Here is a 14096-nt window from a genome sequence, read left to right on the forward strand (position 1 = left end):
CATAGGTTTGTTTTTAGTGTAAATAAAGGTGCTTCAGATTTCCAGTAGATACATTTGTTACTGATGCTGAGAGCTAATCTAAAATGATAACTCTGCGTGTTTGGTATCAATCATATGAAGGACAAATGTAGTTAAGTCTCATTTGATCTGGTTTTCTGTTTACAATCTTTTTTGGGTTTCAGTTGGGATATATCCATATGTATGTATTTCTTTTTAAGTTTCATATTTCTGCTTGACTCATTTATGTTCCTTTTTGCAAACTATGATGAGTAAAATGTACGATGCTATTTACAGAATGTGGGGCTAGCCAACTGTAGAAAAGAGAACCTGTGATTAACCTCTGCTGAATTACTTGTGAACAAGAGCACACGTGAAAATTTACAACATTTTCTAAGCAAGCAAAAATGACTAGGAAATTTAGAAGGACCCTCAGGACTGAGCATTAATATTAAAAGCAAATAATTTTTTCACTTCTAATAGTATTAAATATTTCATTTATGATTGGCATTAGTGTGTTTAACAGGTGATGTGCTCAGAGTAATTTCTAGAATTCTCTAAGCAACAGATTCACGTTTGTTTGCTGTGTTTTTTCTTTTGGGTTTTTTTTGTGCCTCATCACCAGCATCCAGTCAAAAGATCAGCTCTGTGTGACGTTCACTAACCCTAAAATACCGTGCCCAGGAGATTGGTCAGGGGGTTTCTACAGCATGTAGATTCCATTTTAAAGTTAGAAGACCTCAAATATTTCCTTCCATTCGCTCTTTTCTTCCTTTCAATGAGACTTTGTATTGAGCCTCAGTGACGTCCTGGATTTCCGACTCTAGTTTCTCACGATGCCCTGATCCTCCCTTGTGATACTTTCATGGTTTACTTGATTCCTAGAAATCAAACTGAATTTTACAGTTTTATTTTTTTTTTAAACTATTATTTAAAAAATGTATGTTTTTGTTAAATCACAGTGTTGACCTGTTAAAATATCAAACAAACAAACAAAAAACCTGCAGGGAGATGTGTTCAGATTGATTACTTTATTCATTAAATCATCCAAACCTCCAAACATTGAATTTACAACACGTGCGCAGGAGCAGTGTGAACCCAGTGAATATTTGGGATAAAGAAGCAATGATCGCTGGTAGCAAAGCAGTATTTTTAAAAAGTCACCCACTACATTTTGTTTATGTTGTCAGTTGTAATGGACCAGACCAGTTGTGCTCTGTTTTATTGTTTCTCTCAGTATCATCACTGTGTGCTCTTACAGCAAAATTGCTGCATTTGCACTAATGAGCAGTGCTTGTAGATGCTGTGGTTTGCCTTGCTGCTCCTACCCGCAGCCCCATGCTTTTGTCTATAGACAGGTAGAAATGACTGTGACTTCCTGCATTTGACCCCAACCCATGAGCAGCTACACATAGACACACTCTCCGAGTCTAAGCTGTACGCAGGTTTAATTCTTTCCATTTCTCCATCAGCATTTCATCTCTCTCCCCAGATTTATTGTCCACACTACTTGTAATACTTGTACATCGCTGTCAAAGCGCCTGCACCGATTAATAGTGTCTGGTTCAAATGCAAGGTTAGCCGTTAATGACTTCCTGCCAGTGTTTCTGTCTAAATATTAAAACATTTGGCACGTACAAGCTCACACTGTCACCTGTTTTAGGGTTGCTGGAAGTATTCGCTTGTACTGACTTTGTGCGTCTGTGTGTTTAAGGTGCAGGGAATGTCCTTCATCGCTGCTGTGCTCATCCTGAACCTGGACACAGCCGATGCCTTCATAGCTTTTGCCAACCTGCTCAACAAGCCCTGTCAGATGGCCTTTTTCAGAGTCGACCACAGCCTTGTAAGTAAACAAAGAGCATAGCAAACATGTGCGCGCCCACTTATTTCACATGCAGTACCTATAAATACACATGACTCTGAGCTTTTTTAAATAAGCATATATGTATACATATGCATTGACTGCAAATCACCTTTTTCCGCCAAGCTCTTTGTTCAGCTGTAAAGTTGAGAACTTAACGGTTCTTAACTTAACGGTTTAAAAAAAAAAAAATCTGTTTGATTTAAAAAACTTATCAGTAATAACTAATACGTCAGTAAATTCCATTACCTGTTTTACTAAATATAGCAGTGGTAGTGCTGTTATTTCTAACCACATTTATAAACTTGGTAATGTTACTGTCCCATCATCCTCTCTACTGTGTTTACACATTTGTCTCCATTCAAACCAAAGTGTCTGTCATTTGTTTCTGGCTCACTGAGCAAACTGTAAGTGTGGTTTGGGTTTATTTCTCTCTAAGACCACCTCCTCTCCTCTCCGCAGATGTTGACTTACTTTGCAGCATTTGAAGTGTTCTTTGAAGAAAATCTACCAAAGCTATTTGCACATTTCAAGAAAAACAACTTGACACCTGATATTTATTTAATTGACTGGTGAGTGCTTCCCTGTATTGCCTCATTTTATTTTATATCTCCTGTTTTGTTTTGACAGTGAACTTGCATCTATTGATGAACATGAATTACTTGGCAGTGTGTCATTTCACTGATGCAGCAAAGCTCTACCGATTCGTTCTCCACCCACATGCACAGTGCACTTTGTACCCCGTCTTGCTGAAAACACGCTACATGCCTTCATCTCGAAACATGACACTTGCCTCACATTCAGTTTGTCATACTTTCAGTGTCAGGTGTGTTTCTGAGAAAACAGGAAAGGGGTTGTATGAGTGGTCTCTGCCCATTTGAGGTAGAAATTTGTGTCTGTATCCTCACTTTAACCACATATATGCCACATAACTAGGGCAATAATATCAATCATTTATTTTTATTCACAGACTTCTGACTTTAATATTGTGAATTATTGTGTTGTTTTTTGTTTGTAATTACACCTAAAAAACGTTTAGTTTTATTAAGAGAGCGGGTGGTAGTCAGCTCGCTTCTAAATCTCTTGAAGCTTGTAACAACGTAGAAAGGAGCCTTTTTTCTTTAAAAAAATGTTTTTTTTATTAGCATTTTATTTGCATGCGGAGTAATTCTGCAAATATTTGTGAAAGGATGGGTCGTTCTCAGGAGCTCGGTGAATATTCAAGCCTGGCACTGTGATAGGATGCACCTGTGCTACCAGTCCAGACATTTCCTCACTACTACATATTCCAGTCAGCTGCTGTGGAATTATAACAAAGCAACTGGGAACGACTGCAACTGACAGAAGTGGTAGGCATTGTAAAATCAAAGTGGATGCTGAGGTGCATATTGTGCAAACGTCAACAACTTCAGCTTCATGGACTGGGTTTCCATGGCTGAGCAGCTGAATCCTTACATCATCAGGCACAGTGCAAAACGTGGGATGCAGTGGTGTAAAGCACACTGCCGCTGGACTCTAGAGCAGTGTGTTCTCTGGAGTGACCAATCACGTTCTGTCTGGCAATCCAATCGATGAGTCTGGTTTGGTGGTTCCCAGTAGAACAGTACTTGTGTTACTGCACTATATGTCAAGTGTAACGTTTGGTGGAGGAGAGATTATGGTGTGGGGTTGTTTTACAGAAGTTGGGCCCGACCCCTTTATTCCAGTGAAAGGAACTCTTGATGTTTCAGGATACCAAGACATTTTGGATAATTTCATGCTCCCAACTTTGTGGGAACAGTTTGGGGATGTCTCAGTGCACTTCTGGAAGAATGGTCAAAAATAAATGCTTTCCTAAACTTTATGTAAAAGAAGAGTTGAATCTGTTATAGCTGCTAAGGTTTAGACATCAAATTAAACCTTATGGAATAAAAATGGGATGTCACTTAAGAAGTTCATATGCGTTTGAAGGAAGACGGATGAGTACTTTTTACTATATACTGTATTTTTCCTTTGTTTATCTATCAGGACTTGAGGGTAGATCTTAGAAGTTGGTACATGAAGTCAAATTTTAGCAAAGAAACTGTGTACTCTCAGTACATGTGTTTCTTTAATATATTAACAAAGGTCATTTCAAATTTCTGTTGCTATTATTGACTTTGTTTTCCTTTATATAGTTTTATTTTTGGAATAAGTGCTAGCTGATAATAACTTTTCCTTCCCATCTGTTTGTCCCTTCAGGATCTTCACTCTGTATAGCAAGTCGCTGCCGTTGGACCTGGCGTGTCGAGTGTGGGATGTGTTCTGCAGAGATGGTGAAGAGTTCCTGTTCCGCACGGCTCTGGGATTGCTTCGCCTCTACCAGGATGTCCTGACCAGCATGGACTTCATCCACATGGCTCAGTTCCTCACCCGCCTGCCTGACCTCATCCCTGCCGACCAGCTCTTCCAGCACATTGCTGCTATTCACATGACCAGCCGCAACAGGAAGTGGGCACAGGTGGGATGTTTTTCTAGATACTGTGCCTGAAAACATTGTTTACGCCCATCACTGCATCTTTGTTTTGAAAACCTTTTTTTTTCACTCCTGCTTCCTCCCCTCAGGTCTTGCAGGCGCTGACGGAGCAGAAGAGATCGGGAGCGAGGTTGCCCGGTGCTGAAGCGTTGAGCTGAGATCAGAACATAACCAGCTCAAGCTAAAGTACTCAATCAGACCCCCTCCAGCCTTTGGAAAAGCCTACACTCTTGCCCAAGCTGATGGACCTGAGAGAGATCTTCTGTCAGGTTGGGGACACGTCCAGTTGAGGCTGCAGTGATAAAGCTCTTCTCCAGAGGCATGCCACTCCTCCGACTGGAACCAGAACACTGGAGGGGGTCTCAGTGACTGAGCAGGGGTGTGAAAAAGGAATATGAGGCCTTATTTAAATTCCAGCACCCCTCCTCTGCTCAGAGGCCCAGCAGCAAACTGGAAACTTGTAGCTGGGAAAGGCTGAAGAATGTAACACACACTCCCACATATATGAACCTACCCGACTGACTCAGTTCCCCACAGACTAAAGGAAACCACAGAGATACCAGATACTACATCAACTCCTTCACTGCTGTCAGCTCTCAGATCCTTTCTATTTGATTTGGCGAGTGAAGCTTAAATGTGTCTACAGCAATGTTCATCTCTGTAGTCAAATCTGTAAACGACATTGTTAAAATATGTGAGGGGGATCCTAGCTGTCTCTGTGTGCCTCCTTCTGCGTAGCGGCACCTTTTTTCCACTCACTTTAATTTTCCTCACATTCCTTTGTGTCCTCCATGTTTTTATTTCCTTTTGATCTCAGTTTGCTTTTCATTAGCTTCTAATCAGGGCCAAATTGTCACCTTAGCTGTTTCATGAAGACAACTCTTCTGAACAGGGGGAGTTTTGTAGGTTATAATCCATGAAGTTATGACACAAATGCACATAAGAAAACATGTGGTGTGTCTGAGAGCACCGCATTACATTTAATGAAATGTTTTAGTTCATTAGAAGAGGTCAGAAGCTGCCTGTGTCAGCGAGACTGGAATAAATAATGAGTTGAGGTGTTAGATGTGGATTTCCCGTCTTTAATATATTTGTGGTACGTTTTAGCTTCTTTTTGTTATGATTTCAGATGTCTGTGTGTGAGTGTGAAGTCTTTTGTTCATTTATTTAGTATATTTAAGAAAAGGATGGATTTGGTCCAGACAAATGAAGGGTTGTCATTGAGCTTCTGTCTGCACACTTGGAGCACTTTTAATCTCTTTTTAAACACATTCTAGATCACAGGCTGTAACTTGAGCGGCGTTGCACGCATTTGGCTGCATAATTTGCGTGAATATGAAAGATGAAAAACCATCTTTTTTGGACAATAACAGTCACTTCACTGATAACAACAAAGTTCAAATACTCTGAACGGTTCAGAACTTTCCACTGTAGTTATTTGACTTTGCATCCATCCTGGTACACTGTCCCCACTGGCAGTTGCCCTGATTGCATGTTTTTTAGTAATTCCCGGCAGCAGAGTGCTTCAGAGTCTTGACCCGGAGTTCTCAGGCTTAGTGAGGTACTAGTCCAGTTTATTAAAAAAAACAAACTGTAGAGCTAGAAGGCTGTTTCTACGTGTCCACAAACATCTGTGATAGGATCTCTTTAAAGTGAAATAACTGATGATTGTGTTGGTTTTGGCGGAAGGCACCTGTGTATTCAGTGTGCTCTGAGCGGTACAAGATCAGAGCAGAATATAGTACAACTTCCATTTTGACAGTCTCATGCTGCGTAACTTAGCCAACCATCCAAACCACAGAAATTTGGGTCAGTTTGAAACTGAATTGATCTTTGCTCTATGCACAGGTTTGAGGTCTGTGCACAGCGCGTGTGGTCAAAGCAGGATTTCCAGGGAGCAATCCAAAAGTACTAACCACACTGGCCAATGAAATTAACTTTGAAGCATTAAGATGTGGTAGAGAAGTCTGAGGAGTCTGCAGTCAGCTGTTAATGGTTTTTACCTTCAAGGCTCGCTATGCAGGAGTTTTGTTGTTGCTGTTTGCATCGTGGGTTCGTTGTCCTTGGCATAAAGGTATTTTTTTTCAATTGCCATCTGTGAGATCTAACCAAAACCTTCACTTTTTTTAATCAAGTGGCTGGGCTTTTCCCCCGGCTGTCGTTGTACATTCTTAGTGACGTGCCTGGTGGACTCGCTGCACCATCTCGAGGTACAAATTTGGCTTTTTGTGAAAGAGCGGGACAACCCAGGTTTGCTTCCAGGTAATTTATGTGACAAATTATGCCCAAACCATTCATCCTTAAAGTTTAAATGGCTACACCGCAACATGCGGTGGGTCGTAAGTAGTTGTTCAGAGAGATTACTTCAAGTTTAAAATCCTGCATAGACGGCCTTTAATTACTTGCATTAGCTGTGTGTAAAAGTCACTGTTGCAGCTGTAGTTAGTGACTGTTGGTCAGATTACTACCCTGCAGCATCATTGTAACCATCTTACCCGTCATGTGGTGGTACCCCTCACAGTTTGAAGTCAGAGATTTCTTACTGTAGTTTAAAGATTTGCTGCTTTTTTGATTTGTGGGGGCTTTAAATTGCTTGTTTTATAGAGCTTTTATTAGGGTAGCAGATCTGATTATTTGATAATAGAAGCAATATTCAGTTAGAGCCCTACACAAAGTTGGAAGAAGGAAGCTGATTGTTGGATATTGAGCGCTGCACAGCCTTTAAATCTCTACTTTTAGTTTTTTATCATGAGATGGCACAGATTGTGTTGTTTTTTGTGTCACAGTGGCATAGCGGGGAGAGATCTGGCCTATATCTGCTAAATGCTGCGTGTGTCGGGGTATTGTGGCTGCTTAAAGTTGAGGTTGTCACTTAGTGTTGAGGCCTTGACACTGCATTCACACTGTGGTTATTGTGTCACTCCATCCTCACCAGTAGTGGGCGGAGCCAGTGCTACGTTGATTGGATACACTGTGCAAAGTCAACACACTGCATTTCTTGATAATCTGATCTTTTTTGTGAGAGTGACGACTTTGAAAGCCCGTTTTGCAGAAGCCTCATCAGAGAAATGAAAGGCCGATGTATGAGGAAATGTCTCGTCGTTCCTTTTGAAACTGCTTCACGTGCTGTGTTGTACTGCTGAATTTGTGTGTGATGGAGTTCCCGTCTGTCTTTCCTGTAATATTAGTGAACTCTCAATCTCTTAACCCTCAGCTGAGGCTGTGCTTTCTTAAATCCCTGGACATTAGATGAAGTAGAACGTTCAGTCTGGGCTTTAAAAACAGGAAGGCACCTTTCATTTTGTAATTCATCATCGTCGCAGCCACATGGCTGTTGAAAGGGCGCCTTGCTGTGTTTTTGACTCAGCACCGTGCAATACTATGTCTGATCATTCTTCTAAATGCACCCCCTCCCCCACTGCGGTGAAACACTGCAGGACTGCAGTTAAAGCTTTTTGCAAGCCATACGTGCAAGCCTTTGAGTTGTGCCTCTGATCGTCTCGTGGTTTAAAACGGGTTGTTGATTTTCATGTTATTTCTCCACCTTTTCAGGTAGCTGTTTGCAAACTGTAGTGTGTGTCTGTATGTGTATGTCTTGTTTGTGTAGTTAAGTGGTATCTTCACAATTAGACCTGTTAGTTACCAGTTAATTGTTACATTTAAAGCTGGCCTGGGTATGAATCAGCTCTACCTATCAACACTACCTTTTGAGCCTTTGTGGTCAAAAAGAACATTCAAACTAAATTGGGTTGAAAGATATTTTAGATGATGTACCATTGCTTGATAATCATGTTGATTTGCTGGGTGTTCTCAGTTGTTTTGCGTTGTCTGACTTGTATTCCTTTTTTTCCCAAGAGACCTGTGTACTGTAGAGGACTGATAGGTATACATGGAGACAGCAGAAGGTCACCGCGCAACTGTTTCTCACTTGAAATGTATATAAATGATGGTTTTATTATAATAAAAAGATGTACATATTCAACCAGGAGCTAGTTTGTTTCTTACTGGATTACAACTCTCCTCCTGCCTTGTATAGATCAACAAGTGGAAGTGAATTTCCCAGAGTACCTTTGAGCCTAACCGGAGTGAGAACACGATGGCTTATGTGGTTAGTGCAACAGTCATTGCTGCAGCAATGTGTTGTGGTGTATCTACACTTTCTTGTGAAAAGGTTGCCACACTTTTTTACCTGAGATAAAATCTATATGTGATCCGCACTTTTGCTTTGATTCTCGATGAGTGGTGATAAACCACTGATTAGTGAACATATTACATACAGAGGCTCAGCATAAATATCAGATGGGGTTCTCTAAAGCAAACCATCTCCTACGTCAGACAACAGTGGCCCAGTTTTAAATGTAAAAATCTCCTGGAGTCCACAAAAGCTTTTAATCACAGATCTGATCCTCATATGAGCAGTGAGTGAAGTTTTGTGTCTTCATCTAAAATCTGTATCTACTTATTCAGCTTGGTTCTCCAACAGCTATATTTGTATAATTTAAACCCCATGGCATTGTTTTGTTAGTTATCTTTGTTTCTATGTGAATATTTCATGACTATTTCTAAGACTGGTTTTGTAATTTAGTCATTTCGTGCGCTGTAACATGTGCAGGTGCTACAAACAATCACTGATTTGTTTTACAGCTCAGATATATAAAACAAAACAAAAACAAAAATGCATGAATGAAAAAGGTTCTTGCTAAGATCAGATCCACGGCCATTTTCCTATAAACACTATGACCATTAGAGGGTCATATGACCACACACTGACCATGTGACGTTTAAATGATTTGACAATCCTATGAACAGGTCTAGAGATTGATCACCTTTTGGCAACACAAAAAAAATGAATATTTCCCAACCAGTTGGCTGGTGGTTACTGGAGGCTGATGCCAATCACTGTGCTTGTTAAAGCCCGAGAATACTCACTAGGAATAAATGTGTATTTCCCAACTGGTTAGCAAAATCCTCGATCGCTTTGCAAAGTAAAAAATGCATCTTTTGAAAAGTACTGGCTGCATTGCTGAAGCACAACATATAGTGTGAATGTTAACATTCTGGTTTGTGTCACACTTTCAAGTTTTAATAGTGCTCTGCTATTAAGACAGTTTAACAGTTAAGTTGGTTAAGTTGTGTCTTTCATGAAAACAACAGATGACTGCAGCAACCCGCAACCAAAGCAATCGCAAGGACTGTTGTGGTACAGCACATGACTATATGTAGCAGGAAAAAAAATGATAACACACATTGTTCAAATAGATTTGTTGATTTTGAAATGTTACTCTGGCCAGCACAGCATGTCTCATTATATTAGAAAAACAATCCCCCCCGAACATCACTGTTGGCTATTTTTAGTGTTTTTGTGGTCATTATATTTTGTGACATATATTTTTTTAAACTTTTGGGGGGGGGGGGCTGTAGAAGTTGGTTTTGTTAACAGTGTCATGCTTTGAGCTGCATCTCTGGGCTAAACCACAGCTTCATTTCCCCTCAATGTAACCGAGTGGAAAGTTCTGTCAGAGGCATTTTCAGCACCTTTTGAAACCACAACCTCCCTCCCTCTTTCACACCAATGACACCATATGCACCTTTTTTTTTTTTTTTTTCAAAATATTGATCTTGATAACTGTAACAGCACACCACCTATTACTTAGAAGTCCTTGCTTGTGTCTCAAGAACAGCTGTTGTCTTAATCTTCTTCTTCATCATCATCATCATCAACTCCTGAGGAATCATAATGAAGACCACTCACATCCTTTTGCTGTGCATCCTTGGAGCTGCTTTGTTGTCTGCAGTTAACTGCACTAGTAAGATTACCTTTAATGTCATCATTAAAAGAGAGGTTTTTTGAGTAAGTCTAATGAAACATGTTATAATGCTTTTTCCTCAGCTGGAAATGGCCCCGACAACTGCTGCTTCAAGTTTTACCCAAGAAGAATTAGACCAAACCTCGTGGAGTCGTATTACCTGACTGATCACCGATGCCCAAAACCTGCCGCCATGTAAGTGAAGAAATCTGGGTTTATTTTATTTTCATAATGTTTAACACAATAACTGAAATTACTGTAATGAAAAATATCCAGTATGACCATTGTAACTGGACAGTTTTTGGACAATTTCATTTTTTTTTATTTTACACAAGACATTCTCTACATTTACTTTTTATTTGAACTCATATTTGTTCTTTTAGTTTTGTCTCCTAATATTACCGTGTAGCTGTGGTTGTTTTGTAGCTATTGGTTATTTTTACTTTGTTGTTTAAAAAACAACAACACACTATGACAGCAGCATTTCCACCTCTTTGTTTCAGCTTCGTTACCAAAAAGGCTCGTTCAGTCTGTATGGATCCGTCTCTCTCCTGGGTCGACAGCATCATGAAAACGCTGGACGAGAGCACTTTTTAAACCAGCTGCCTGCTCATCATTTCATTTTGTTCTGCTTTATCTGATAATATCATATCCAATGTGCCTTTATGATTTTTGTAATTAGTGCAACTCTGTCTCAACTGATCCAAAGCTAGTTAGCCTGAAACAATCCACTGAAAAGTCCTTTGAGTGTGTAATGTCTCTTTGCTTTGTGTTATGTGTTATCCTCCAAAATAAACACCACAAAAATACAAGTGTGAAACTTTTTCTTGTCTCTTCTTCATTTCTTCTAAGCTTTAAGAGTTACCAAGTCTTCCTTACATACTGTGTGAAATAACACTTTTAAAATAAATAACATATAATATTGTGGATTCTGAAAGTACAATTAATTTAAACACAATCTATGAGTCATATATGCAACTGATTTGTAACAGTATGTAAATGTTTGGCTTTCCTTCGATGCACCAACTAAAAGAGTCTTATGGTTGAGCTAACATTGGAATTTCATTTGGAATTAAAAATAAATAATCGACTATTTAATAATAATAATTTTCTGGCCCAGTTCTGTCTTTTTCTTAACTACCACTGCTTTTACAAATTGCTAATGATTAACTGGTTGCCTGTCCAGACTTCACCTCTACTGTTGCCCACTGTCAGCTGGGACAGATGTCCTGAGCTACTGGCTAGAGGACACCTTACTTAATGCTACTCTGTCTGCTGGTCTCTGCCATTTGAACTTGTTGAGCTTTATTGAATACTTGCCTGTTGATGAACTCGCTACTGACAACATATCAAGTAACTCTCACTTTAAGTAAAAAACAACAACAAAAACACCCAAACAAAGAGCAACTACTTCCTTCTGTGAGTTCTGTTTTGAGTCTTTATGTAGTTTGTCAGAGATATTAGAGAAGTTATATTAAAGGAAATGGCCCAGCACTCTGTGTTTGACCTATAACTCTTGTACAATAGATGTTTTTTGAAAGGTAAAAGATGCTACAGACCTTTAGAAACTGTCATTTCTTTTATATTAGTATAAATATTTCCGTGGACATACAGAAAACTATGTAGCATCCAGTATCTAAAAGTAAAAGTTGTTTTGTTTTGGGTTTTTTGTTTTTTTTTTAACACAAATTAACCAGCAGATAATTAGGCACAGTCTTGTGTTTGGTGTTGCAAATTGCTAAATTATGTTATGGCTGAAGATTAGAACATTCATCAGAGGTCAAAATACATCCATACAACTCTTTCCTCTTCTGTTCCTAATTTCTCTTGCAGCCATTAATTGGATTTACAATAATGTCCAAAAGTCTTGAGCCAACCTTTGTTTCTGTATACTTTGCCACAAAAATGGGAAATGAGTGCAATGATTTATTGAAATGTGCAAACATACATGCAAATACAATTCTAGTTTGTACACTTCTATTCAGCTTTAAAGTCAATATTTAAGATGATCATCATTATTCTTCAACAACCTGAACCCTCTTAGGCAATTTCTTTGGTAATATCCTTAAATATTCTTTGGAAACGATTCTCAAGAATTCTTAAAGGACATTCCAAAGCCCTTCTTTGGATATTGGCTGCCTTTTGTTTCTGTGTCAAGATTATCTCAGAATGATCCCAGACTTGGATCTGCTCTCTGGGGAGGCCGATCCATGACTACATTTTTATCCAGGTGTATGTTTGCTGCATTGGCAGTGTGTCTGGGATCATTGCTCTGCTCAAAAAAAGTACTTGCCAATTAAACACTTCATAGGTATTGCATAGAGGGAGTTAAATTCAACTACTCCCTTATTCACAAGGGGTTACCACAACAGGTAGCTCTGCATATTACATTTGTCAAGCTTTTACACCAGACCTTCCTGACATGGCCATAAAGCAGGGGTGGGCAATTCCAGGCCTCAAGGGCCGGTGTCCTGCAGGTTTTAGACATCACCCTGGGTCAACACACCTGAATCAAATGATTAGTTCATTACCAGGCCCCTGGAGAACTATAAGACATGTTGAGGAGGTCATTTAGCCGTTTGAATCAGCTGTGTTGGATCAAGGACACATCTAAAACCTGCAGGACACCGGCCCTCGAGGCCTGGAGTTGCCCACCCCTGCCATAAAGGGATTCATGACTCCTTAAGGCACAGGTGTCGAACTCCAGGCCTCGAGGACCGGTGTCCTGCAGGTTTTAGATGCGTCCTTGATACAACACAGCTGATTTAAAGGTAAATAACCGCCTCAACATGTCTTGAAGTTCTCCAGAAGCCTGGTAATGAACTAATCATTTGATTCAGGTGTGTTGACCCAGTGTGTTATCTAAAACCTGCAGGACACTGGCCCTTGAGGCCTGGAGTTCGACACCCCTGCCTTAAGGGATTGAACCAGCAATATTTTGCTTGTTAGGTAAATGTATAAACCACTACACTATAGAACCCCCCGGATGTTATTGCATGATGCATCACAATCCAATGGTATTCTGCACTGATAATGCCATCAATTTTGACAAGATTCCAACAGCACTGGCTGAAATTAAGCCTCCAACCATAATCAAGGATCCACTGTGTTTCACGGATGTCTGTAGACACTGTACCTCTCTCCTGACATCCTCCACCACAGCGATGATTCATCCTTTGAGTTAAGCACATTTTTAATGCTTAAATGGTACAGAGGTCAGTGTTAGGTGATTTAACAAACAAGAAAATGCTCAGGCACAAGGACTGGACTGAAGTAAGTGAAAAAGCAGCCAAAGATAAATTCTGAAAGACCTTCAGAAAGTCTGGAGATCTGTAGGTCAATAACACTTTAAAAATAACAAGAGCACTCAGAAAGCACAACTCCTCACGAAGGTCAAAGGCTAGACTAAAACTTTGAGTCCTAGGAAATAAGGGAATAAAGACTTTTAGGCTGGCTTAAGGCTTTTACACAGTACTGTGTGTTGACCATTGCGAGAACATTATCTTTTCATCCTTGTTCCTTTTTGTCAAGATGTTTGCCAAGATGTGATTATAGTGCAGACTTTCATCTTGTTTTAGTGGAGCTGAGAAAAATATTGGAATGACTGAGAGTTTTTATGCATACAAATCCATTTTCAGAGCCTATGATCAGGGCTGCAGGTAAACAGAGTCATTCTCTACCAAATTTGACAATAAGTGTGACAATAAGGCAAACACACACACACACACTTCTGTTTAACTGACTGGCTTTTGGCAGTGTAGGTGTGAAAAACCACTGCCATCATCAGGTCAAACTTGAAATTGCTACATTTATGTTAAAATAAACCGAGGCTGTGTGATGACATGGCGTGCTCTCCTGGGTGCACTTACAACCATAACTGAATATGTTGCTAAGAAAATTAATATTATTATTATTTAATTATTTATTATATCAGTTA

At 39.7% G+C, this 14096-nt stretch overlaps 2 protein-coding genes across 2 annotated transcripts in view; both read left to right on the forward strand.

The window, feature by feature from the left end:
* The window catches only part of tbc1d14 (TBC1 domain family, member 14), a 43836-nt gene extending 35502 nt beyond the window's left edge, over positions 1–8334 (forward strand). The window contains 5 exon segments of the mRNA XM_063470274.1: positions 1712–1840; positions 2321–2430; positions 4079–4337; positions 4442–4456; positions 4458–8334. Of these exon segments, the coding sequence (XP_063326344.1) occupies positions 1712–1840; positions 2321–2430; positions 4079–4337; positions 4442–4456; positions 4458–4505 (561 nt within the window). The 3' untranslated portion in view covers positions 4506–8334.
* Positions 8335–9992: 1658 nt separating this feature from the next.
* On the forward strand, positions 9993–10970 carry ccl36.1 (chemokine (C-C motif) ligand 36, duplicate 1). The gene is made up of 3 exons (XM_063465942.1): positions 9993–10159; positions 10243–10354; positions 10663–10970. Exons 1-3 carry the CDS (start codon positions 10090–10092, stop codon positions 10754–10756), a joined length of 276 nt encoding a protein of 91 aa, XP_063322012.1. The 5' UTR covers positions 9993–10089; the 3' UTR covers positions 10757–10970.
* Positions 10971–14096: the final 3126 nt, after the last annotated feature.

Source organism: Pelmatolapia mariae, linkage group LG3_W, assembly GCF_036321145.2.
Source record: "Pelmatolapia mariae isolate MD_Pm_ZW linkage group LG3_W, Pm_UMD_F_2, whole genome shotgun sequence".
NCBI lineage: Eukaryota > Metazoa > Chordata > Actinopteri > Cichliformes > Cichlidae > Pelmatolapia > Pelmatolapia mariae.